The sequence below is a fragment of the Palaemon carinicauda genome, chromosome 2 (assembly GCF_036898095.1).
Source record: "Palaemon carinicauda isolate YSFRI2023 chromosome 2, ASM3689809v2, whole genome shotgun sequence".
In the NCBI taxonomy this organism is placed as follows: Eukaryota; Metazoa; Arthropoda; class Malacostraca; order Decapoda; family Palaemonidae; genus Palaemon; species Palaemon carinicauda.
Window position 1 is genome coordinate 192830938 of NC_090726.1, and position 27086 is coordinate 192858023.

The 27086-nt window shown below is 37.7% G+C and overlaps 1 protein-coding gene across 5 annotated transcripts in view; it reads left to right on the forward strand.

Annotated features, from left to right (window-relative positions):
• The window catches only part of LOC137629049 (uncharacterized), a 100187-nt gene that overhangs the window by 28897 nt on the left and 44204 nt on the right, over positions 1–27086 (forward strand). For 3 of the 5 annotated variants that reach the window (XM_068360319.1, XM_068360340.1, XM_068360325.1), the window contains 3 exons: positions 10095–13639; positions 14012–18710; positions 24289–24367. In XM_068360319.1, coding sequence (XP_068216420.1) covers positions 10098–13639; positions 14012–18710; positions 24289–24367 — 8320 coding nt within the window. In that variant the 5' untranslated portion in view covers positions 10095–10097. Of the gene's footprint in view, positions 1–2263; positions 2309–10094; positions 13640–14011; positions 18711–24288; positions 24368–27086 lie in introns of all 5 variants that reach the window. The other 2 variants (XM_068360346.1, XM_068360333.1) reach the window with 1 other exon arrangement.

The window sequence follows — 27086 nt, forward strand, 5'->3', positions numbered from 1 at the left end:
CCTTTAGCCTTCTACGTCACACCATTAACCATCTTCGAGGAGCAAGGCAGGCAAGGATGACATTGGCGGCCCTGTGGTGCCTAGAAAAAGTGCTTCTTGGATCTAATGGACTTTGTGGTGGAACCACCGTGGCCCCTACCGCTGAGGCAAGACTTGCTAAGGCAGCCCCACTTCCAGAGGTTCCGCGTGGGTCTCTCAAATCTCTCCCCTCACGTGTGGAGACTATTCAGCGTTTGCTAAGAAGAGAGGGGTATTCCAGAAGGACAGCCGCTCAGATAACGGATAACCTCAGACATTCTTCAAGAGCCATATATCACGTGAAGTGGGCGACCTTTGGTAAATGGTGCGCCGAGGAATGCATAAAGCCCCTCAATGCTAAGATCCCAATCATCGTGGACTTCCTAGGCCACATACGCCTCAATCAGGGTATGGCAGTTTGGCAGTGAAGATTTTCCGGGCTGCCCGTGGGCAGGTCTTCCTCCTCGGGTTTGAACCTGGGCACCTCCAAGCGGCTCTCAATACTGATAAGAGGTTTCGAGCAAGCATGTCCACCCAAAGCTCTCAAGACACCCACGTGGGACATCATCAAGGTTCTCGACACTGAAGAAACCTCCCTATAAGCCTGTGCAACAGGTTACGGACAAGGAAGTCGCTCTGAAGGCGGTGTCCCTCATCGCCCTTGCCTCAGCCTAGAGAGTAGGAAGACTTCACGGTCTCTCAGTGGATGTCTCCCACTCTCGCAGATGGAAGTAGCTGTTGTTCAAATTCACCCCTTCCTTTGTGGCGAAGACACAGAATCCGGCGGTAGCAGACCCGCAGTTTGCCATCCCCAGGTGAAAGCGGTGCGAAAATACCTCTCCAGGACTGCCAACCTCCGTTCTACTATCAGGAGCCTGTTTTTGACTACGGGGAAGGTGAAGAGGGCGGTCTCGACGAACATAATCTCCTTCTGTCTATGAGAGCCGATCCGCAGGGTGTACGCGGGGAAGGGTGAAGAGCTCCCCTAGGTCTGCTAAACCTCATGACATCAGGGGCATTGCCACCTCGTTGGCCTTCGATAGGAACATGGCGGTCGGCCAGGTGTTGAGAGCAGGCATGTGGACGAGACAATCCACCTTCACGGCCCACTACCTCAAGGACTGCTTCTTCAGGTGTCAGGGGGGGGGGGGGGGGTTCAAACTTGGCCCCGGGTGCGTCGCACAACAGAGGATCTAAGGGCCACCTGCACATGGCACAATCCACATGGAACGACGACGGGTAGAGTGTCTCGAATCCCTATCCATGGACTTCTCTGGGAAGGAAGGTGATGTTGTCTTGGGGAGCGTTCCGCTAACTAACCCTGTTATTTGGTTTACTTTCATTGTAGCACTTTTCCCGACAGGCCTTGCCCCCACCCTCCTACAGGAGTGTCTTCTCCACCGTCTAATTCTTAGGCTCCTACAACAATGATCCGTGGAAATATCGTGAGTGAACGAATGACAATTTTTAAGTAAGTTGTATATTTTTCCCCACCATACTTCCTACGGACCAATCTTCTTACTGCTCCCCCCCCCCCATCCTTCCCCACAGTAAACCCCTTTGATAAGAGTCGTTTTTCGGGATGAGGAGTAGAAAGGGGTTTCTGGATGGCGTTGGCTGTGATTGCTGTATATACAGTAGATGTTAGTAAAATGAAATTTAGGTAGGTATTGAATGATTACATTTTATTAAAAAAAAAATCATTTTTTTTCTCGAAGGAAAAAATTTATTTAGCTCCTTTGAGAAATCTCATATTAAATTATCATTCAGAGATTATAAGAATTGATATGTTCAGCGTATACAAAATATGCCGGTGAACTTTTCCATTTTGATAAAAAAATTATTTCTATGCAGTATTTATAATAGTGTGTGACTGATTTTCTCAATTGTTATGATTTATGAGATATATTTAACAGATTTTTTTGTGGTATGTTGGTATGTTTATTAAAAGTCAATTATACCAATTACCCTTAAATGCTCTCTTGTCCTTATCACTATTATTCAAGTTTAATGATATTGTATGAGATGCAAGTAAATAATTTTAGGGTGGCTAGGAAGCTGTATAGCCAAGCTTAGTTTGTTCATGCAATTTAAGGCAGTATTTCAGCTTTCACTGTAGTGAGTTAAAATGATTGTCTCTGTTGTCACTTGTCCCTGTTTGTTATCACTTGTTTTTTCTGTTATTTTTATCCTAATTTATCTTCCTCAATACAAGGTAAGTTGTTTTTTTTTGTTTGTTTTTCAGTTTAGTCCAGATGAACTGCATTGGTACTACACACTCCCCAGTCTGGTAATTCCATTCATGAGTCTTTATTTCTATTTGAAAATATATAAATGTATAATGTAACATCAATTTTTTTGTATCCAAAGTAGTTATTACCTATGATCAAATGTTCAAATTCTTGTGTGTTATATCTTAATTTGGATGTGGGTCTGCTATTTACAGTATTATGCTGATACATGAATCTAATTATAATATATGATATTTTTGTTGCATTTCTTGTTATAAGTTGAATAATTAAATGTGGGTACCTGCCCATTAAGAGAGGTTAATGTTGAATCAGTGGTGTGTTTACGTATCCATGATGTTAATAGTGCATTACTGCTGACATGATGATGATACCTTAATATTTGTAGATTAGTTTCATTTAAGAATAATGGCTGCCTTGGCACATTTAGCTTTATATTTGACCGGCCTATTTGTCTTTGATGTTTTTTTTTTTTTAAGGAATATTATCACACTGGAATTTTCGATTCGGTATTTATATGCAGTATACTGTATCGTGGAGCTGTTAATGAAGTATATATGCTAACCCATAGAGGATGTTTATAAAGTCAGATGATGTTGCACCTTTATGCAACTGGACACATACACAATGATGTCTAATAAAATGGGTAACTCCGGCATCAGGATTATGCCGTTTGTTGTCCATTTCCATCTTTCTTGAATCCTTGTGATCTTTTTACTGTAATTTTGAGAATGGTAGATGGAGGGTAGGATGCTATCCTTGTTCTACTGTCCCGATGGATGTGGTTATTAAAGGTTTCTTGACTGTCACGATAGGGTTAAGCTGTAAAGTATGGAAATCCTAAAGGCATTTTTATCGATTACTCCTGTATTGTGTCCTTAACCATGGTGGCTTCAGTGAGGCTCTTGAGATGGAATATTGCCATAGGTATTCACATGGTATTATTGGTACTAAATCGTCTTTGTGAGGTACATGTTAGTGTTACTGACCTTAGTAAATTAGACATGTAACAGTAGTTACATTTTTCATCGGAGGATTGTTGTATGTGAACTTATGTTACAGCAAATCTGGATCTATTCTTATTGTGAATAGCAGGAGCGATGCCCCACCTTTTGTTGGTATAATTTCGATACATTTCTAGCAGATTTCATAACTTCCTCATGCGAGTGCTATTTTCAGTACGGTATTCCATAAAAAAAGCTGATAACGATGTTGACATTTCATGTATCTCCCATTCCCTAAGGAATTTGTGATGTATAGCATATTTTATAGCCTAGATCAGGGGTGTCCAATTTGATTTTAATAGCAGACAAGATTTCATTTGACATGGCAATAGTCAGCCCATTAATTACATGAGCATCAGGAAAGAGTATATAATAAGTATGAAGAGTATTTATTATAAACTAATAGATGCTTTACTATTTCATAGCTTATTACTGCTCAACATCATTATTATTACAAAGCATCGAAACATTCTTATTGTTGGGCAACTGCATTTTCAACCAAAAGAAAGACAAAGAATTTTCAACATCCTATTAAATAAATATAATATATATATATATATATATATATATATATATATATATATATACTGTATATATATAGATATTGATATACATATACATATATGATTGAAAACTTCCTAGAAAAATTTTCCTCGATCTAATAATGTAACGACACCAAACTCTTGTGACTAGCATGCCAGCTGTGTGTGAATGTATGTATATATGTGTGTGTATATGTATATATATATATATACATTATATATATATATATATATATATATATATATATATATATATATATATATATATATAATGTATGTATATGTATGTATGTGTGTATATGTATATATAAAGTAGGTATATATTTATGTATATATGTGTATATATATATATATATATATATATATATATATATATATATATATATATATATATATGTATATATTAATAAATTATATATATATATATATAAATATATATATATATATAATGTATATAATATATATATAATATATATATATACACAGGTATGTATACTGTATATATATATATATGTGTGTATATATATCTATGTATATATATATATATGTATTCAAGTAAGTCATGTATTTTTGATACATTGTCTGGATTCTCTTAACGACCTCGGGATCAGAGCCCCAGGCGAAATCACACAAAGACAAGAGCATGTGACCGGCCGGGAATCGAACCCTGGTCTGTCAAACTTGTAGAGACAGTGACTACCACTGTCTTTACAAGTTTGCCGGGGTTTGATTCACGGCCAGTCACAAGCTCTTGTCTTTGTGTGATTTCGCCTGGGGCTCTGATCCCGAGGTCGTTACGAAAATCCAGACATTAATGTATAAAAATATATGGCTTATTTGAATATAAAAAACACGTCTAAATGTGCAAAAATGTAACATATATATATATACATACAGTACGCGTGGAATGTATAGCCCGACCCGGAAAAAAACACATTTTTCATGATTAGCATAAAATAAGATGTTAATGTGAACTCTTACCCCTTCACTAAAACTTGGTGGTGTTTCCTTTGCGCTTTGGGACGCCTCGACCTTGGGAAGGGGTGATGCGTGTCTGGTCTGGAGCTTCCTCTTGACCACGCGTCAAAGTTTTTCAATAGGATTAAGGTCAGGAGAGGACCCAGGCCAGTTGTTAAAGAAAGGAATGTCATAGTCTTTAAGCCACCTAACAACACTTTTTGCCGTGTGGCCAACACTTTTTTCGAAACTGTCCCCCAAGTGGTCGTTTAAGAGCTCAAAATAGTTAAATTGGTTCATATATTCGTTCTTAGGTAAAAAAAAATAACTCCCGTACTCCACTATACCCAAAAGAGCTCCAAACCGTTAAACTAGAGAAGTGCTTTACCGTCTTAGTGGTGTATTGTGGCAGATGTGGATCGGACCCCGGGTGGCTGTTAATGATAGTTCCTTCTTTAACTGCCTGTGGATAAGTCGCTATGTTGAAGGCTTGATCTTCCCGAGCCTCCCACACCGAGGTTTAGGAACAGGAATGGCATCGGCGTCCCCATCCTCATAGCGTCGAATCCACCGGTACACAGTTTGCTTCGATATATTTTATTGTTCGCATATTTGCCTCACAGAAACACCTGCCTTGTAAAGTTTGATAATGGAGGTTATTACCTCACGCCCTACATGTTTGTAAAAACTCAACAGACACTAACAACGGCAAAAACACAAAAGTAGTCTACGAAGGCACGCGTTGGACAAAAGATTGAGCTCTGTGCAGAAGAGAGTTGCCATATCGTACGATAATTTGAAGCTGTGACAAAACTTCTTGCTTTCTCCTAAAAATTTTTTAGGGGGTACTGTCAAATTGCGAGAAAAATTTAGCCCTTTTCGTAAATGTAGCTATACTTTGTTACCGACACTAGTCAACAGGACTAAGGAACACCAAAGCAATGTGGGAACTGATGTTAGGTGATTATTTAGTAATTTTACCCAACACTGAAGGGTTTTTAGCATGGAAACAAGCCCTAGAAAGGGAAGGATTGGAGGTGAACTTAGGAAATACAAATCTAATTATTAGTAGTAGAGAAGGAAGTGAAGTTAGCATTCAAATGGAAGACACTACAGTGCTAGAACAGAACTATGAGTTCAATTACTTTGGATCATTAATAACATATGTGGAAGATACCGTGACAGCAGATATATGGAGAGAAGTAACTTGTTTTAGACCAAAAAATATCACTAACACTCTAAATGAAGATCTGCGACAGTTATCAGGCCCATACTATATAACAAAGGTCAGAACCTTGGTAACTTATGAGGAATAGGGAGGGACTTGTAAAGAACCGAGATGGATTGCTGTAATATCACTAAGGGAGAGGTTGAGTCAAGATATAAGGAGAATGTGTGGTACTGTATATCTAATGGAAAATACAAGGCAATGGGAGCCTGTCTGAGATACTATGGCCATGTAACAAGAAGGGAGGTGGAGGAATCAATAATGAGAGCTAAAAACATGCAGGTGTTGGGAAGGAGTGTTGAGTTTCAGCAGAGCCGAGAAGAGAAATGGATGTACAGTAGTGAAGAGGAACCTGGTTGAGGTTAAGACTGGGGGGAAAGAAAATGCAAGAATAACTAGAGGGGCACTTAGTAGAGCGCAGACCTCCGCCGCTTCAGCTTTTTTCGCGACGTTTTGCGTGACGACCTTTCAAAATTTAACAATATTCAGGTTTTTACATAAGTTAATTCCTGCAAGTTTCGTTACTTTACGTTTAAAATTGCGGCCAGGAAGCTGTTCACAAACATGCACACACAAAAGAGGGTGGAGGTTAAAGTATAACCTCCTTCCACCTTTGTTGGCAGAAGTAGAAATAGATGGGGTATGTTGACTCAAGCAGCAAACGACACAATGGTAAAAATAAAAGGTACATTTATTTATTTATTTATATACGTATATTTCTATTTTATATTTCCATGTATAAGACGGTATTTGGGCCAGTCAAAAATTGGTGATTTTAATGTATATATGTCGTAAGTTGTATAAGACAACCATCTGTGTATAGGCTAGCTTTTGCAGCAATAGATATCTTACCAAATATTGGTCATGTAATAATATTATTACCAATGTTTTACTTAATATATTCTTAGACATTCGAAATATATGAAATAAAGGCTATTTTATCATGGGTTTCCTAAACATGCCATTTAAAACTGAAACCATTGTTTTATTTATCAATATCAATCAAAATAAACAAATGAAGCAATTTACACATCCAATTGAAAACTAACGATGCCAATAGCTTTTTGTCAAATATTTTACTTACTGTATCCTTAGAAAATCCTACGCACGTCACATCAGGAAAAATTTTGTTTGCGTGTAGTCAACAATAACAAACTACCGGTAACGACAGTATGTTGATATACGACTAAAGCAAGATTCAACTCTGTAGAATATTATGCTAACTTAAAGTTATTACCATCATGAACACTACTATAAAAATTATTGAAAAGCTAGAAAAAGATAATGGGTACTAAGAATGCAACCTTAACTTGAAGTTTACATTTTCTAGAGTGTCTTAATAGATAGAAGTTGACTTAATTGTTGATGGGGATTTTTTCCTCAGGCTATTTATCATGAACATATGCCAATGACTTGTAAGGTAATCTGGTTCAGTTATTGTACTGAGGCCTAGGCTATCTTACTAATAAACATCACTTGGAATTCTGGATGTAAATTTCAGATTGGTTGTATTAGACCCCCCCCATATTTTCAGTGGTAAATTTTAGGATGTGATATATATATATATATATATATATATATATATATATATATATATATATATATATACACATCTATATATTGTATAATGATAATAATAATCATCCCTTGCAATAGTCAGGCCACTATAAGGTTATAATAGATTCCCTTGCAAACTCTCACAACAGGGCACTGACTGTAGCCACGGTAAAAAAAAGTGAAGGTTTGGATTGCATGCAAAGGACAAAGTGGTGTTCCAGGACATTTCAGTGCTACTTCCAATCCCCATATTCCACTAGGAATGATGCTATTATCTAGTTCTCCCCCTAAACACCCCATTGTTTGCTCAAAACGATTGTGAGGTTGCAGCCTATGCAGTAAACTAAGGAGCTTGTGCTGGTCTCAAACACCAGCCCACCATATTGCTGCTATTATTATTACAAGCTAAGCTACTACCCTAGTTGGAAAAGCAAGATGCTGTAAGCCCAAGGGCCTAACAGGGAAAAATAGCCCAGTTAGGAAATGAAAGAAGAAAATAAATAAACTTCAAGAGAAGTAATGAACAATCGGTATAAAAGATTTTAAGAACTGTAACAACATTGAATTGGATATTTTATATATAATCTATAAAAGAAAACTTAAAAAAAGAGGAAGAGAAATAAAATAGAATAGTTTGCTTGAGTGTACCCTTAAGCAAGAGAACTCAAACCCAAGACAGTGGAAGCCCATGGTACAGAGGCTATGACACTACCCAAGACTAGAGAATAATGATTTAATTTTGGAGTGGCCTTCTCCTAGACGAGCTGCTTACCATAGCTAGGGAGTCTTGTACCTTTACCAACCAAAAAGTAGCCACTGAACAATTATCTTGCAGTAGTTAACCCTCTTGAGCAAAGGAGAATTGTTTGGTAATCTGAGTGATCTCAGGTGTATGAAGACAGGAGAATGTGGAAAGAATTGGCCAGACTATTTGGTGTATGTGTAGGCAAATGAAAATTAGCCATAACCAGAGAGGGATCCAATGTACTACTGTCTGGCCAGTCAAAGGGTCCAATAACACACTAGTGATAGTATCTCAACAGGTGGCTGGTGGCCTAGTCAACCTACTACCTAAAGGAACTTATCCAGTGGGCTACCACAATCTTAAATGTCATTGAACAAATTAGCACATAATTCAGTTAAGCCAGTTGGGGTCCATACATTACTGTACTTGTTGACCTTGTCTGATCCCATTTTCCTGAACAGCTGTTGATACAATCAAATGCACATAAACGCTTTTGGGTAAAACGAAACTGGATAAGTGGGATGTTACAGTACAGCGCTATCTCAGTTTGATCTTTTGCATTTCTTTTTTCTGTGACGGATTGTTCAGACATATTCTTTTGATTGCCAAAGGTTTTAGTTCAAAAGTAAATATCTGATAGTGTATGTACTCTGAAACTTCTGAATAATTGGTTATACGGAAGTGGTATGTAGCTGATTGGGAAAGTACCTTACAAAACAGGTAATTTCCTGCCTCTACCATTATTACAAGAAGACAAAATCTGTGTGACCAAGTTTGTCACACTCGTATGATAGTTTTCATTAGTGTTCACAATCCTCCTGTCCTTGGCGGGTCAGATACATTCAGTACTTCATGGTAAGGATTTTCAATTTCTTTCTGTAGTATACCCGATAAGTTATGTTGAAGACTGGTTTGGGATTTTTGCAGTTTAGACTGGTACAGTAGCTTCATGAATTTTGTATAATTCACTACAAGCTAAGGCGTCTTATGTTAATTTTGTAATGTAAGGGACAAAAAGAATGTTTACTAGAAGGTCAGTTAATTAGCAATACTCTTTTGTAGATAATCTTTAGTTCAGGTAAATAAGAAACATGATGGCTACATTGGAATAACATTTTTGTTAATCGATTAATACATTGTGAAGTTGACAGATGTCTTCATCTTGAAGTGATAGAGTACTCAAATTTCAAGAAGTCAACTGTATCTTTGCTTTGTCCCTTTTTTCTACTACAGTATATTGGATACACAATCTCATGTGATTATGATGAGAAAGTCATGAACTGATTGATTTATATACGTTATAGTTACAAGTATAGTGTGCAATGATCAGCGAAACTAAATTTTTACATTTACACTAGTTTTATAATGAAATCCACAATTCTTCTTAGTAGTTTTTCTTCCGAGATTCTTGCCCAGAAAGTATGGGGTGGGATAATAGAATGCTCTGGACAAGGTGTCATATGTTGATGGCACAGCTTGTGAACAAAAGGTCCGCCTGGTGTTATTTTTAATGACCTAACTGGTACTGAGTTGGGGGACATTTTCATATGCGTCAGGGGATTGAGGCTTACACTCTACGGGGAGAAGGAAGGTTTGTTTCAGTTTATTTGGAGGAGATCAGTTCACTGCAAATGTAAGACTTATAGTTTACCTTTTCTTTTTAGTGAGTTTCTTTAGTACAGTAACATGCTGATTAATTTGTTACAGTAGAGTAATGTATATTTTCTTTCCATAAACATTTGAATTACTTTAGTTTTCTAAGTGTTACCATTGTTTTCAACTTTCTCCTTCCAGGTTATGGACTTACTGAAAGGATTTACAACTCTTGATGAAGTAGGAGACGACTCACAAGTAAGGAAACAAAATTTCAAGCCAACAACAGCAGCAGAAGAAATAGATTATTTAAACATCATTCTTGCGAATATAGAAAAACAAAATGAAATTGATAAACCTAAAGTTGAATTGTTAAACCATGCCAAAGATAAAGATAAGGATGATGATGATACATTGATGCAAAATGGGTCTTCTAATACAGAAACAAAAGAGGAGTTGTCCCATGCGGATGATATCTTGACTCAAGCCAGGAGAAGGAGGAGGGATCAGCACATATTGCATAGGTGTAATAATAATATAGGAGAGACAGTAAATGGCCATGTTGTACATACCGGACTTAGCACTGAACCCACCACTCGTGTGATAGTAAACCCTAGTTCTACTTCTGCTAGTAATCTGGAATCAGATTGTAATTGTAGTCAAACAACTTTAAGTGCTGATCTTGATGAGGATTTGGAAATTAATAATGTAGGTGCAATCAGTTTGGCAGTTCTTAATGATGGTGACGAAGAGGCTGGGAGCTCAGAGCTAAGCCCCAGTACGGCTGTGGATGCCAGCTTTACTATTCCATTTAGTTCAGGGGTTGATGAGAGTCGAGGTGGTGTGCTTGAGTCTGGATATGATCCAGCACGGGACACTTCATGTGGTTGTCTTTCAGGTGATGAAACTACGGCGGTAGTCGGCGAAAATAGAACTTCAAGCGAAGAAACAGTGTCGTCTAATATTGTCTTAGGTGGCATACATGATCTCTTGGCTCATAATGAAGAGGAGGAGGATGACGATCGGTTAACTACATGCGAAGAGAGCGGTGATCAATCAACAGTCTGTGATGATTCAGCAGAACAGTCGTCAGTGTTGGAAGAATCCATTGATCAGACTGAAGTGTGTGAAGAGGGTTTAAATCTATCTGATGGCTATAAGCAGCCTAACTTAAGTGAAATTTCCCATTCTCTACCTCAGGATAAAGAAACCGAAGAAAGAAATTCTGTAGATCTCTCGATAGTTAAGTCTGAACCTTTAGATCTAGATCCAGGAGAGGACATTGACTTCGGTGGGTTTATCAACGACCCAGCTGAAGATTTCCGTATAAAGGAGGAGCCCAGGTTTGAAGAAGAAACACAAGATTATCCCCCAGTATTTAATCCTAGTTTCCAAAGTGATGGTTTATTTGGAATAAAACTAGAAGAGAGTGTACCACCTGAACTGTTTGTTCCTGAACAAAGATTCCTAGTTAAAGATAGATTTTATAGCAAGGAGCAAGTTACTGCTGCCTACATGATATCTCAGTCGACACTCTCTGCTAGTATCAACATGGCAATGTTTAATGATTTGGGCAAAACTAATCCTGTTCTTCGATTGGATTGTCTTGAAGACATGATAAAGAAACCAGAAATGTTGGTATTGGAAGATGCCGAAATTATAAAATTATTTGTTCAGAATTTTGGTTCAAATTTAGATGAGTGGAAGGTGCGACACAAATTTCCAAAAATAACAGCACGAAAGCATACTGATAAAAGGAAAAAGTCTAAGAAAGATTCAAAAGAGAAGAAACGGAAGTACAAGTTTTCAACAAAGCATGACAAATCTAATGCACCAGATGATTCAGAATCAAAGAAAAAACACAAAGATTACAAGAAAAGCAATAAAGGATCTCCCAATGTGAAGGAACATAAATCTAAGAAAAGCAAAAAGAAAAGTAAAAGTAGTAGTACTATTGATGGCTCCGATACTGAGAAAAGAAAAAGAAAGAAAAAGGCAAAAAGTTTCTCAAAGGAAATAATTGATAGTGACAGTTCAGACAGTGAGCCAGAGTCAAAGAAAAAGAAGGTTGATATTTCAAGTGTGTATAGCTCTGATGAGGAAAAAGAAAAGACAAAAGGTGAAAAAGACAGTGAAAGTGAAGCCTCTGTTAAAGAGGTGAATATTGTGAAAATTAGAGAAGAGGAAAAGTCAGATTCTACGAAAGAATCTGACCAAACCACGAAAGTCGGAAAAGACGACGACTCTGCTGATATTGCTGAAGATGCGTCAAAATTATCTGTAGTCTGCACAAAGGATATTCCTTTGGAAGGAAAGGTTCCTGAGCAAGAAATCAAGGAGGAAATGGCTGAGAAAAGTTATAAGGAACATGAAAATAAAAGTGATGTTAGTGTTGAGCAAGCTCAAAAGTCTGATTGTAGTATCGTTGATACTAGTGAGGCAGAAAGTAAATGTACTGTTGATGTTTCCCATGTAGCAAATTCATTAAATGAAAATGAGCTACCAAAAACATCTAGTGTGGTAGAGAAGGAACTTTCACCGAAAGAGGCAGGGGATGGAACCAACACTAGTAATGTCGAAAGTGAACTGGGTGGGGGCTTGGAAAAGGTGGCAACACAAAGTGAGAAGTTAGGTGTTGTGAAAGATAACAGTGCAGCTACTTTGGATAGGGAAAAAGATTTCCAAGGTACAGGCGTTAAAGAAAAGAGGGAAATAGATGGTGGAACGGGTGTTAGTGAAGTTGAGAAAATGGACTCTACTCCCAGTAAAGGGGGAGACTTCACCCATTGTGAAGAATTAAGTGAAACTATTTTAGAAGGGAAGGAAAAGGAAGAACCTAGTAAAGTTGATGTAGATGTACAGGAAAATAGTAGACAAGTAACAGACGTGGGTGAAAGTGTAAAGTTTGAAAATTGTAAAGAAACCAAAGATAGTAGTAAATCGAAGGATGTTAGTATTAATGATGTAAATAGTTTAGATAGAGACGAAATCAAGATAGGTGTTCTAGAAGATGTGAAAATAGGTGAAGGGGATTCGATTACGTGTAAAGTTCGGCAATCTAGTGAAAGTGTTGCCGATACGAGTATAAACAATGAACAAGTGTTTGAAAGTGTTAGTAGTAACATGGACTTGTTGCCTAGTGGGGCAGCGGGCAGTGAAGTTCATGACATGAAAATATCTAGTGAACTATCAGAAGGGAAAGGTGAATCTTTCAAAGAGGAAGAGGAGAAAGACATTAGAGTAACTCCTATCTCCTCTAAACCATGTGTAGTGCGATTGGACGATTTATTCCTTGATAAGAATTTTCACAAGGTTGTGAAGAGGGGTTTAAAAAAGTTGGGTCTAAAACCTAGAAATCGATTGCAACACTATTCTCCTTTGAAAATGCTCGAGAATGATCTTTCGGATGACCAGGAGGAAAGATCGAATAATAAGAAGGGAGATTTTGATAGAATGAGTAAATCAAAGGAGATTGGTAAAGAAAAGGAAGACAGAAAAACTGAGAAAAAACTGAAGGAGTTGCGGGAGGCTGAATTGAAAAGGAAAAAGGTCGAGGGGGGGAAAGACAAGAGATCTTTAAAGGAGCTCAGCGATGAAAGGCTACGTAGGCACTTGGAGAAGTCTGAAAGGAAAGCTGATAAAGAGAAATTAGACAGGAGAGCGGAAAGGGAGAAGTATCGACAGATGAAGGAGGAAGAACGGAATTCTCAGAAGTTGCAGTTTCCCTCCATTGGCACATCATTCAAGTAAGTATCAAGCATTTGGTATTCAATGTACATTACCTTATTTAGCTTAGGGGGGAAATTTTATCAATGTAAATTATATACTGAAACAAATTATACCGTGTTTTGTATTTTATTATTTCATATAAAAGTACTGTATGCAGGATTAAAGTTTCTTTTAAAGATTTAATTTCTCTGGTTTTCATGTAATGGAAAACTTCAAGATAACTTGTTTGTTGGGTGTTACTTCAGTCTTTGAGCCCTGCTAATCATATATCTCTCTGCTTAATAAATTTTAATAGTATAAGCCCATTAGAAAATGACTGGGTGGTGGTTAATTTATGTATTTTTTTTTTTTTGCCTTAAATTCAAGAATTATTTTCTTTCTAATTTCAGGATTCCTAAAAAGACATCGTCAACTGCCAGTTGCCTACAAGAACTACGGCAAAAAGTCAATGTTGCGGCTGGCTCGGTTGTTACAAGACGGGAAGATATGAAAAGACATGAAAGGAAGTCCATGTATTCTTCTAATAAGGCATTTTTGAACTGGAGAGAGGAGAGAAAGAGAGAATTGCAGGGTGATAGTAGGAGGAAGGAGGAAGTTGATGAGAAGAAAGGAAAAGAAGTTGAAGAAAGGAAGAGAAAGGAGCAAAGTGAAGTTAAAAAGGATCAGAAAATCCGACCCACCAGAGAAATTTTAGATGGAGATGCTATCGAAACAGTGACTGATAAGGTTGATGTTGAAATGAAAGAGAATCTCATCCAGGAAGAAACCACTCGCAAAAGTAAATGGGACAGAGAAGACAAAAGTAAATGGGACAGAGAAGACAAAAGTAAATGGGACAGAGAAGACAAAAGTAAGTGGGACAGAGAAGACAAAAGTAAGTGGGACAGAGAAGACAAAAGTAAGTGGGACAGAGACGATAAAAGTAAGTGGAACAGAGAAGATAAAAGTAAATGGGACAGAGAAGACATTTTAGAGAAGCATCATGTGTGGAAAGTGGATCCAGCTACTGGCTTGAAAAGACCTCCTTCGCCACCTTCCTCTCCAGGCGTAGCGGGAGGTTGGATGCCTGCTTGGTCTGAAGAAAATGAAGATACTGGTGGAGGAATGAGTCCTGCTGACTCATATGGAAGTCATCAGGAGGAAGATGAAGTAAAGTCAATGGAGGAGGTAGAGAAACCAAGTTTGTTAGATTGGGTACATGGCTTATTTGAAGGTCGCCCAAAGGCTAATGATGAAGATAAGCCGAGTTTAATGAGTTTTGTTCAGGAATTGTATGGAGAAAGTGACGACAAGTTGAATGATAGTACAAGTAGGAGAGATGATGATGGATTTGACGAAACTCTAGAATCTTCAAGTAGTAGTCTTAAGTCAGATAGAGAACGGCCGAGCATGTTTGAAGAGTTGGAAGCTCTGACATCAGCTGGTCTTCCAAATTCAAATAACGAAGCAGACTCTTATATTGAATGGAAAGAGAGGGCACTATTCCTTAAAATTGCAGCTATGGATAAAGAAAAGGAACTCACAAAAGGTGATAGAGTAGGACTCGGGGAAGACACTGTTGGTAAAATAGATAGTAATTTGAGTCAGGATCACTTGTCTCCCCAGGTCTTGGAAGGAGAAAATGTGCTACCAGACACTTCACTCCCCGATGGCAAAGAAAGTTCTCATCCTATTAGTGAAGAAAAGTCTCGTGGTTTTGATATAGGAAAGAGAGATATTGCACCGTGCTCATCCCGGCAGAAAATTGAAATGCCTGTTAAACTGAATGAAGGGTCTTCTGTAGTGAAGGATAAATTAGAAAACGATCTGAAAGAATCTGACATGAACACTTCAAGTAAAGTAGTTGTTGAACGACAAGTACAAGACACTGCCGCTCGTCTTGTTTCCGAAGTATCTTCTCCATCTGATTCCATTGATAGGTCTTCAAAAGTTGACCAAATCAAATCCAAAGAAACTTCTAAGATAAAAGATGGATTAAGTGAAAAAGAATCAAAGCAGCAAGATGCAGAGGAAGATGACCTTTTAAAGGGCAAGCAAGATTATAGTAACTTGGATCGAAGACAAAAGGTGAAGCTTTATGAAAAGAGGAAAAAGGCATATTATGAGGCAAAGAAAAAGTTTATGAAAGAGAAGAGTGAAATAACATCGCACCAGCAGAAGAGAGCGAGGTTCGAGGAGTGTGAACGCCGTAAGAAAGAATATTATGATCTGAAAGTTCATTTGTATGAAGAAAAGAAAAGAGAGAATGCAAAGAGAAAGGGAGAGGACAGAGAGTTTTTTGAAAAGGAAAGAGAAAGGAGGAAGAAAAGACATCATGATTCAAGGAGAATGGATAGAATAGCAATCGGTTTGATGAAAACAGATGAGGTCGTTGAAAATGAGTATGATCCAGAGAGTGCACCCATGCTTGAACTGCCACCAGATCCTGATGATGGGGATGTTCCATACTCGCCCACAGGAACTCCTATAATGGATGATGATGTTTATACCATTAACCCGAGAACTTCTTTAATAGATGAACAAGCATCTCTAAAAGAGTCTCTTTCCAAACTTGAAAAGGCACAGAAAAGTAATATTGAAGAAACTTCCATTGACTCAGAAAAGATACAGTCTATTGCAATGGCGATTCTTCAAAACATGAAACCTCTAACAGCAGCAGGTGGAGGGCAGGGTGTCTCAATTTCATCAGTGGCAGAATTACAAAAATTACTGTTATCTGTAACATCTTTGAAAGGTGCTAACCTGGAGGCCTTTTTATCAGATTTAACATTGGCTGCAAGTAACAAGGCCAATGAGAAAACTGGTAATAAGCCTCCTGAGACCAACTTACCTTCTAATAAATTAGTACAAGAGGTTTCTTCACAATCCATCTCTGCCACAACACCTGCTGTTACTGCCTCAAGCACCCAAGTAGCATCTTCATCTGATGATACAATATCATCAAATACAACAACTGTTGTACCAAAGCCTTCAAAAACTGATCTTGGTGAAGAGGGCAGTTCTGCTGAAGTTGTGTATGTGGAATCAAAGACTTCAGCTCGTACGGCGAGTGGTAATTCTGAAACTCTTCTAGTTCATGCCAAAGCTGCACCATCGTTAGCCAAAGCTACGTCGTCGTCAGCCAGAACTGCACCATCGTCGGCAAAAGCTGCACTGTCATCAGCCAAAGCTGCACCATCGTCGGCCAAAGTTGCATCATTGTCAGCCAAGGCTGCACCGTCGTTAGCCAAAGCTGCACCGTCGTCAGTCAAAGCGGCACCGTCTTTGGCCAAAGCTACACCATCATTGGCCAAAGCTGCACCATCGTCAGCCAAAGCTGCACCATCGTCAGCCAAAGCTGCACCTTTACCAGCCAAAGCTGCACCTTTACCAGCCAAAGCTGCGCCTTTACCAGCCAAAGCTGCACCGTTACCAGCCAAAGCTGCACCGTTACCAGCACAAAGTGCTCCTTTGCCAGCACAAAGTGCACCTTTACCAGCACAAGGTGCTGTGCTGCCTGCTAAAGCAACTACTTTATCTTCTCAGCCAACCCCTGTGCCACCACCAGTGTCAAGTATTATTCCTTCACCAGTGCCAGCACCTGTTCCCCCACCCTCTGTATCTTTTGTTCCCACTCCAGTGCCTCCTCCAGTAGGATCAACTCCAAAACCAGTACCGCCTCCATCTACATTGGCGTTTCTTCCAAAAAGTGCTAGTTTATATCCAGCTCCAGTACCACCTCCACTTCCGTTAGATCCCCCCCCTCCGCCTCTGCCGCCTCCTCCACAAGAGAATCCACCCCCTCCGCCGCCACCTCCTCCACCCCCGCCACCCCAGGAGAACCCACCACTACCCCCAACCCCATTAGACCAACCGCCATTACCCGCATCTCCCGCGTCAAAGAGCGAATTGCTCCCACCAGTGCCTCACTCAAGTGAAATTCGTAAGCAAATTACTTTAACCTCGATGGGCGATCTATCTTCAAAACAGTCTTTCAGTAATCAACTACCACCAATACCTCCAAAACAATTTAGTGAACTGCCACCCCCACCACCTCCTCCGCTACCACCGCCCGCGGTATCACCACCTTCATTAGGTACCCCACCCCCTCCATTACCACTGCCATCGAATTTGAATGAGCCTCCACCTCCATTACCCTCAACACGGATAAGTGAGCCACCACCACCTCTACCCACATCATCTCTGAGCAAGCCACCGCCACTACCAGCATCGGTTACCGAGCCACCCTCTCAAATGACGACGTTGTCATTGAATAAGCCTCCACCACCATTACCTCCAGGGGAAAGAGCACATCCACCTTCTGAAGTAAAGCCAGTTCCTTTGCCTTCAACCGGAGTCCCTCCACCTTTACTACCCCCATTCAACTTGTTTCCTCCTCCAACCCATATATCTAGTAACTCGACCAGTTCATTTATGAGTGCGTTAAAACTTTGTGGCCCGCCACCTCTACCTGTATTGAAACCACCCCCACCACCACCTAGTCTCCCAAAAGGTATATCAGAGTTTATTGCTGAAGTTCCTATGGAGTTGGACTCTGACAGCGAATATGATTATGACACTGAAAAAAATAATCGTATTGAAGTTAACCCCAGGGTGGAGGGACCCCAGTCAAGCCCACAGTCTTCTTCAAGCAGTGGACAAGAGAAGAAGCAGTGTTCAGGCAAAGATGATGCTAGTTTTTTGGCAGGATTTGGCATAAGTTTGGAAGACAGTTTGGTTGAAGAAGCTCCCAGTCTTTGTGATGTTGTTAATGACTTCTTTGATCGTGGAACAGGTCTGGAGAAATCCATTTCAAAGCTGATGGGCTCTTGTGTTGATGATGATAAAAAGGAGAAATCGCCTCCTTCATCAGTGTCTAATTCATCTACTCCCGTGCGCACGCCTAGTATATCAAAGGTCTCTGTTACGTCGTCAAATGAGGAAAAAAATGATTGTGATGTGGAATTGGTGGACGAGAGAGAGGAAAAGAAACTCTTCACAGATGAGGAACTTTTGGCTATAGTGGGAGAAACGGATGAAGTGGTTGATCTTGAGGTCGTTTTCGCAAATATTCCAAATGACCCCAAAAGCAAGAGGAAACTTCTTCGGGTGAGTAAAATAATTTTTTTTGTTCGTGTTGAAATAGGTCTTTTGGTGTTTATTTTTTTCTCAAGAATGAATGTTTGCATGCACTGCATTGCTTTATATCAGACTTCTCAGTTTTCTCCCATTGTAGATACATTTTGTGATTGCTACTGAACATTAATGTTGAAGTACCATTTGAAAATTGTCTTCTATTTTGTATTTGGGCAAATCTGGGAGATCAACTCTGAAGGATTTTGCTTAGTTCTGTTACCTTAGAGGTGTAAGGTCTACAAAGTCTTTATATTTCTTTTCCAAGGCACTAATTAAAATGTTTGGAAGTTTGTAGAGGCAGAAGGATTCATTACTTTATAATAAAAGTAGGTAATTGCGCAATAATTAGGTTTAGCTATCTCTTTTGGAGTTCACTGTTGTATGATTATAATGTACAATTAATTTGGAAAACTAAAATGAGAATTATTGAATTTTCCTCGGAAAAAATTAGTTAAACAATAATACAGTACTGTACATAACGAGGCTATTACATGAATATATAAGCAACTTAAGAAAACTTCTTACACTTTTAATGAAACTGTAAAATAGCTGAGATTGAACTACTCTGTCCTAAGTATTATTTCTCTAGTAGAGTCTGGTAATGTCTGGAAAATGAAAAGATGTGAATTATAAGTACTGCCAATCAAAACCACTTGATTGATCCAATTTTGAGAAACCGGTTTAGGAAAATTTCTTGATACTTGAATATCATAATTTAACTATGGTAACTCATTTCATTATTTTCCCAAAGGCTTGGTTTAGCATAATTTGAAATTTTCCCTTGTGCAACAAGATAGCGGGTACATTTGAAGACCAACATATTTGTACTGTAAAAAAGAAAAATTACATTCCTATACAAAAATGTAAATATTTTCAGTGTTACACATTAAAATAATGAACTTATTTTTTTCGACTTAATGTGTAGTTTTGATAAAGACTGGAGAAATGGGAAAATCTGATGACATTGCAGTAATCAGAGTGAACTAGAAATATTGTTGAAAGATACTGTCGAGTGTGGAGTTGGTTAGTTGGAAGCAGTAGCAAACTGATGAATTAGGGGGAAAGGCAAGAATTGTGTGTAAAGATGTTAGGTCGACTATTAGATTTTGTCGTGAATTTAAACCTGCATTTGATAAGTATCTGAGATGAGATAAATGCAGAGTTTTTCTATTTATTGCATCCTTATCGATGGTTGATTTGTGTGCCTTTTGATGTTTCCGGTGTTGGTAGTGTTTTTCTGTTGAAGCTTGTTATGGCAATTTCATGGGTCTTTGGCTTGTTCCATTCAAATGTATGTCCAATTGAATTACAGTATTTGATAAAACCTATTGTTTCTTTATTGGCTTGTTTTAAGAAAAGTTTGATTTTAAATTGCTGAGTAATTAATTTCTAGAATGTCGTTTGCCATTTTGATTTCACGCTAGTTTTCATATATTTTACGTTTAGACACCGATTGCACTTAATGGCAAATCTAGGTTTGCCTATATGTTCATGGTCATGAATACAATACTGTACGCTCTGTAATTGTATGTGGGAAAGTAAAAGTTGCACATTCTGATAATTCAAAGAAAATTGGTTAAATGAACGTAATTGTACCATAAAAATTCCCTAAGAGAGCAGGCTGTTTGCACTTTTTTTTTTTAACAAAGACAGGAAAACTGAAGTAGGTTTGATGATTGAGTGCCACCCGTATGCCTAGACCTTTGATATAAAATCCTTTTGTACATGCAAGTTAATGTCTTTAGATCCTGTGAATGGTAGAAAACTGAGAAGTTTTACATTTGTAAGGCAATTTCTGTTCCCTTTTTGAAAAAAAAATCCTTTGTAGCCATTGGTATTGTAAAACTCATCAATGTTGTCCAGGAGCTGGCTGCTTTGGCCAAGGTAGTGTGTTTTTGCATGCATGCATTGATATCTATCTATCTCTCTCTCTCTCTCTCTCTCTCTCTCTCTCTCTCTCTCTCTCTCTCTCTCTCTCTCTCTCTCTCTCTCTCTCTCTTCACACGGTCTTAATTATCTCTCTCTCTCTCTTCACACGGTCTTAATTATCTCTCTCTCTTCACACGGTCTTAATTATCTCTCTCTCTCTCTTCACACGGTCTTAATTATCTCTCTCTCTCTTTCTTTCTTTCTTTCTTTCTTTCTTTCTTTCTTTCTTTCTTTTCACACGGTCTTAATATCTCTCTCTCTCTCTCTCTCTCTCTCTCTCTCTCTCTCTCTCTCTCTCTCTCTCTCTCTCTCTCTCTCTCTCTCTCTCTTTTTTTTTTTTTTTTCAGTAGCTTCTACTAAAATTGTAGTACAGTATTATGCTAACAGAGAGGTGAAAATTTCCATTGTTAGTTTTTTTTTTTTTGCCACTTGAATGCTTTTGGTGTGTTAGATTTTACTTCGTCTTGATTTTTGGCAGCAATTATGGAGTATTGTTAAGAATTTCTACAACATCCTGTCTCTTTGTGAATTCAGCCATTTGATTAGTTTCAATATCTCTTTATTCTCTTCTATACTATTATATCTTATTGAACTTTTGCAATGAGTGTTCATAGATTTTAGAGAAAGTGGACTTTGTACCAAGCAGCGATTTTTTTTTTTTTTCAGTATTTTTACTGCTTCTTATTTACCTTGAGCTGTTGCTTAAAAAATCATTGAGTAACCATAGATGATTTTTATTGGAATGAAATAAAAATTTTTTGATATCTATAAATAATGTATATGGATGGTTGACCCGTTTATTTTATGTGGGAAACTCTGTTTTCTGAAAGCAATGAAGCCTATAATCTGCACTGATTTCATGGACCTAATCTAGGAATATTTTCCTGTACCATTAGGCAAAGTGTGGAAAACAATGTTTTGCGATTACCAAAAGTTTAAGTGCTATGTTTAATCCCTCTTATAATTGCTCTTAAGAGCTCCGTGTGATTTACTTAAAAGGCCAAAATGCATACAATATATTGACGAGCACATAAGCTAGGGTATGTGTTTCTGAGAATGGTGACTTAATTTTTCGCACATTATACTTTATACAAAGAAATTAGAATGATTTGTTTTGGAACTTTATTAAAAGCAAAATAAAATAGCATAGTTAACCTATATCGAGCTAAAAACCAAGAACCGCGTTGTTCCACGAGTCCGCACTTTTATCTGTATCATTGTACGTACTACCACTAGCTCGCACTCAGAAGTGCAGATATACAAATTCCTGACAAATAACACTATTTCAATTGTTTAACATTTGGTGGAAACATCTTCAAAGTTTTTCTTGGAGAATTTGATCTTATTTACATATACCAAGGCACTTCCCCCAATTTTGGGTGGTAGCTGACATCAAAGAAATGAAAAAATGGGACCTTTCCTCTCTACGTTCCTCCCAGATTTGAATTACAGTTTGGTGAAGATGTAGTTATATGCGTGATATACAGCACAATAATTAAGGGCCAAGATATAATTATACCAAGACATGCCAAGTACAGTTAGTTTAATTTTGATCAGTATGAAGTCATAATTACTGTAGGTTTTGAAGTTTTATACTTGTGAATTTCATATGTAAATGGAGGTGAATCTTTACACATTTTCCAGTTAGCATTATCATTATCATTTGTTTTTGTTTTTGTTTCATTGTTGATGTCGGCTACCCCCCAAAATTGGGGGAAGTGCCTTGGTATATGTATGTATGTAGGTATTATCATTAGCTCTGCTACTACCCTAGTTTGGAAAGTAAGATGTGTAATTATGTCCAAGGGCTCCAAAAGGGAAAAATGTCCCCAGTGAAGAGAGAAAATAAACGATTTTAGAAAAAATTAATAATTGAAATAAGATATTCTAAAAGTTGTAACAAAATCAAAGCATATTTTTATATAAACTTGAAAAAGACTTATGTCAGCCTTTTCAACTAAGTTTGAGCTTTTGAAGTTCTCCCGATTCAGAAAAATTCAGTAAGGAAAACTCGTCAATGCGTTTTATGCAATACTTACGGTAGTAGTAAATATCATGCCGTAATTTTTCTTAGCCATTCCCCCATATGGCAGATCTGGAGAAGATAGTTGGTTGTGCTTTGTATAAAACCATGTTAACACTAGCCATCCCCTGTGGAGTAGTTCACACTTTCTGTAAAATCTGCAAGGACAAATGTTTCATTCCTTTTTTAGATTCCATGATTGCTGCAACTGTCATTCCGAAGTGCTGTTACAAACCAGCTTAGGAAACCCATCACTCTGGATAAACCTTGAGTGAATACATTATATACTGTATTGTAAAGGGAACCCATAAAAATTTTACATTTTATGCCATTGTGCCAAATTAACTGTTAATTTATGTCCTGGTAAAGGGTGTAGATGGATTGTAGTTTATAAGAATAAACTCTAGCATACAGTATGTAATAGTTCTATGGTTTAACATGTATTTTTAATTCTACTGTAGTAGGTCCTCTTTTTAATTGCATGCATTTTCATGGGCTAAACTCTGCTTCTGTAATTGGCACTAGCACTATTGTTGAATATTTGAGCATTATTGATTCTGCACGTTACATTTTTTATCTATTAAAAAAATGTACTGAATTTTTCATATGCTGTGTAGTTGATATATTAAGAGTATTATATACTGTATATATTGTATATATTTACTTGAGTAAGGTCAGAGGAAACACAAGGCATGTTAAGTGGCCCTAGTATATTTCATGCAGTGTTTTTACACATACTCTACTGTGTAGGTGTATTTGGGGATTTGGTATGTTTGAAATGATCAGTTTTCAGGGGTTTGATAATGATGAATACAAAGTTGGATCTTTTGCATAATACAGTTTATTATTTTAAGAAGTAACATTAAAAACACATTAAAAGATAGTTTTGAATCATTCAAGCAGTCCAATGAATAGGGAGCTTTTCTGTATCCCTCTTCTCTGTTATCTTTTCAGGTTCAGTTTCTGGGGGAAGATTAAAAGTTAAAAGAGGAAACTAGAAGCAGGGAAGAGTTGTCACACACTGAACTGACCCAATCAGTAGGACCCCTTCATCTGTCGCCAGCTTCCATCCAAATGAAAATGGTTATCAAGTGGATTGAATGTTTGAAATTCAGAGAAAATGTAACAAATAGAAATAAAAGCGCAACTAAAACAAGTTATCGGTCCGTAATTGTTGTGAATTGCCACGGTCGTTACTAAATGTTCAGCAATCGTCGTGTGTTGGAAAAGGCCCTCTCTCTCTCTCTCTGTTGGTCACATCAGTTAGCAGTTTCTCGTTGCGAGAGAGTCTGCCGTCATATCAAAAGATAACTGCTGCCATTGTTGGTGCTGCTGCTGCTGTTGTTGCAGCATCCAGTATATTTTGTAGCATTATTTTATTGCCAGAAGATTACACGGTACCTTGTGCTTTGCATGCCTTGTGTTTCCTTCATGACCTTTGACCTCAATATCTTGTTATTATTGAGCCTCTTTTTGCTCAAGAGGAAATAACTTAAGGAGGTTTTTAATCAGGTTATAATGATTGATGTTAGTTAAGAATACTGTAGTTTTGTTTTTATTTTTATTGTACATTTTTTCTTTTTTGTTTTTTTTTTATAGGATGAGTCCACTAGTTACTATCAAAAGACCACCTTGGCACAGTCGATCATCGACCAATGCAAGGATATTCCTCTTGTTGGTAAGTTTTATTGTATAGAATTTAGTTCTTGCATGCATTAAGAACATTGGTGCAGATCTACTTTGCTTATCATGTGAAATCCAAGCACGTCATTGCAAAATCACTATTTCCTCCACATTATGCAAGTTGACATGCCGGACTTACTCATGGAACCTATTCTCGGGTATAATTCTCTTTGCTGGTGATTGGGTTGCTGATTAAGACCCCCCTCCATAGTTACCGTACTGTCTCATCAACTAACGATATTGAAGGTTAGATACCAACCACCATGGTAGTGATGTTCCCAATACTAGAGAACCAGGATACAAACCAAGTGACTTCCAATGTTGACCAAAGCAGTTTTTATCAATGCAAGCAAATCTTGCCGGAAAATGATGCCCTTCAAAATCCTGTCCAAAATCGTGAAACTGCAATTAAATGTACCACAGCACTACCCATACACCATTCGTCAACATAAATGTCAATTCCTTCCCCATTCTTCTTTGTATATCCCATGAGTTGCAATGGTTGGGGCATTAACTGTTAACACTTCCCAAATTGCATTGTTGTGTTCTAGGACCCCCCCAAAATAGAAATAAAATATCTACAATCTCGTCCAATAATGGTCGAATATTGACAGAAGCCATTTACAAACTAACATTACCAAAGTTAATGTCACGTTATTTATGACGTACCTATACATGACATTCAGATCGGTATTTGGCCACTGGTTCACAAAGCTAGTGAACAAAGGAGGGTTTAGTAATATATCACTAAGTTAACTTGGTGTTTTTTATTCATTAATAAATGTTTAGCTCTCAACTCTTAGTTTTCATCTTTGATTCATTGAAAAGGCTCGCGTGACCTTCATTCGTTCATCTACTGGAAACGAGGAAAGAAAATTACATTACAGAGAATTCTTTCTCTAATATCCTGTCAAACTTATAAAGATCTTTGATGATTAAAATTATTATTATTGCATGAGCTATCAACCAAGATTAGATATTTGTTGTTGCTAATATATTCATCATAAACTTCTGAATAGTTGCACCCTCTAGAGTTCTACCAGTCATGGTTATTCAAAAGGGAAGAAGGTTCCATTGTATAAGTTTTGCATGTTTTAAGTGGTTCCATATAAAGGAATACTGATTGGGAAATCATTCAATTTTGCACAATAGCCATAGCAAGTCAACATTTTTAGAATGGACACAATCAATTGCATATTTTTTGGCCATCATTACAGATCTGGACAAGATAGTTGGATGTGCTTTGTATAAAACCATCTGACACTAGCCATCCCCTCTGTAGTAGGTCACACTTTCTCTAAAATCTGTTCACTGAATCACCTTTTTCATTGCATATCCAGTGAGGAACCAAGTCTTGTATGGCACAGTAAATTGCACTTATGTCTGTCTGCTTTAGACCTTTGGCCTTAGCTTCATTAGTTATTAATTTGATGTGTGTTCCCTTGATCTTTTATCGCATAGCTGCACCAAGTTCATTAATTTGATTTTGCCTCATTATTTTAGGTTAAGGGAAATGTCTTTTTAAGGAGGCCTGTGATGGTCTAGAAATGTGACTTGGTGATAGTCTTTATAATGTTAATTGTAATTGGTATAGGTAACTGTCATATGCAGACTGACGGAAATATTTGTTTATACATGGAAATTTCATAATGTTCATATTTTGTTGACCTTTAGATTTATTAATTTTTAAACTTAAGATCCTTGTTAATTCTCTTCAATTTAGAAATACAGTTTACAGTATACAAAACATTACAAGTTAATCCATTTAGAGGTTTGTTAGGTTATTGAATATTGTTTCATCACAACCCTATTAAGCATAAATAGTTTAATGTGGACACCTTGAGGCTAGTCCCGCAAGACACACTCTAATCAAGATCCAGAAGAGTCACGTGGCATGTTCTTTCATGCTTACTGGTAATGATCGCTTTATTTTATTTTATTTTTTTTTTTTTGTGGGACTTGGTACAGTTTATTATTATTATAAGCTAAGCTACAACTGTAGTAGGGAAAATCAGGATGCTATAAGCCCAAGGGCTCCAACAGGAAAAATAGCCCAGTGAGGAAAGGAAACGGATGGAATAGTGTTCCCGAGTGTACCCTCAAGCAATAGAATTCTAACCCAAGACAGTAGAGGACTATGGTAACGAGGCCATGGCACTACCCAAGACTACAGAACTAAGGGTTGATTTCGGATTGACCTCCTAGAAGAGCTGCTTACTTATCACATTTGGCAATAGCAATTCTTTGGATTTTTTATTTACAAGTTGTTTAGTTGTCATCCTCGGGGTGTGTCCTATGTATCTTTAAGTACAGTTTACTATTGTGCTGTCTTTCCCACCTGTTCACTTCAGTTTATTATTTTACTGTAGTAATTTGGTCTTCACCTGGTGGCCCAATATTGCTCTGTCTTTGTTAGCAAGAAGACGGAGAATTGGTAATGTTACTAAATGTGTTTGTGGCAGCTGTAGCCCTGCTGATTACTGGTATATTTTTATAGCTCCCATATCTAAAGTTATTGAACATCTTTTAACAAACCTTTTAGATACACATGCTGAAGGTAAACATCTATTCCCTAGTTTGCAGTTTGGCTTCTCCAAATGCCTTTAAAGGGTGCTCATAAGTGGCAGAGGAAAGTGACAGGACAGCACCTTAGAGACTGACCATATATCCATATAATTAGTGCCCAAGCCCCTTCTTCATGAAGCTAGGACTAG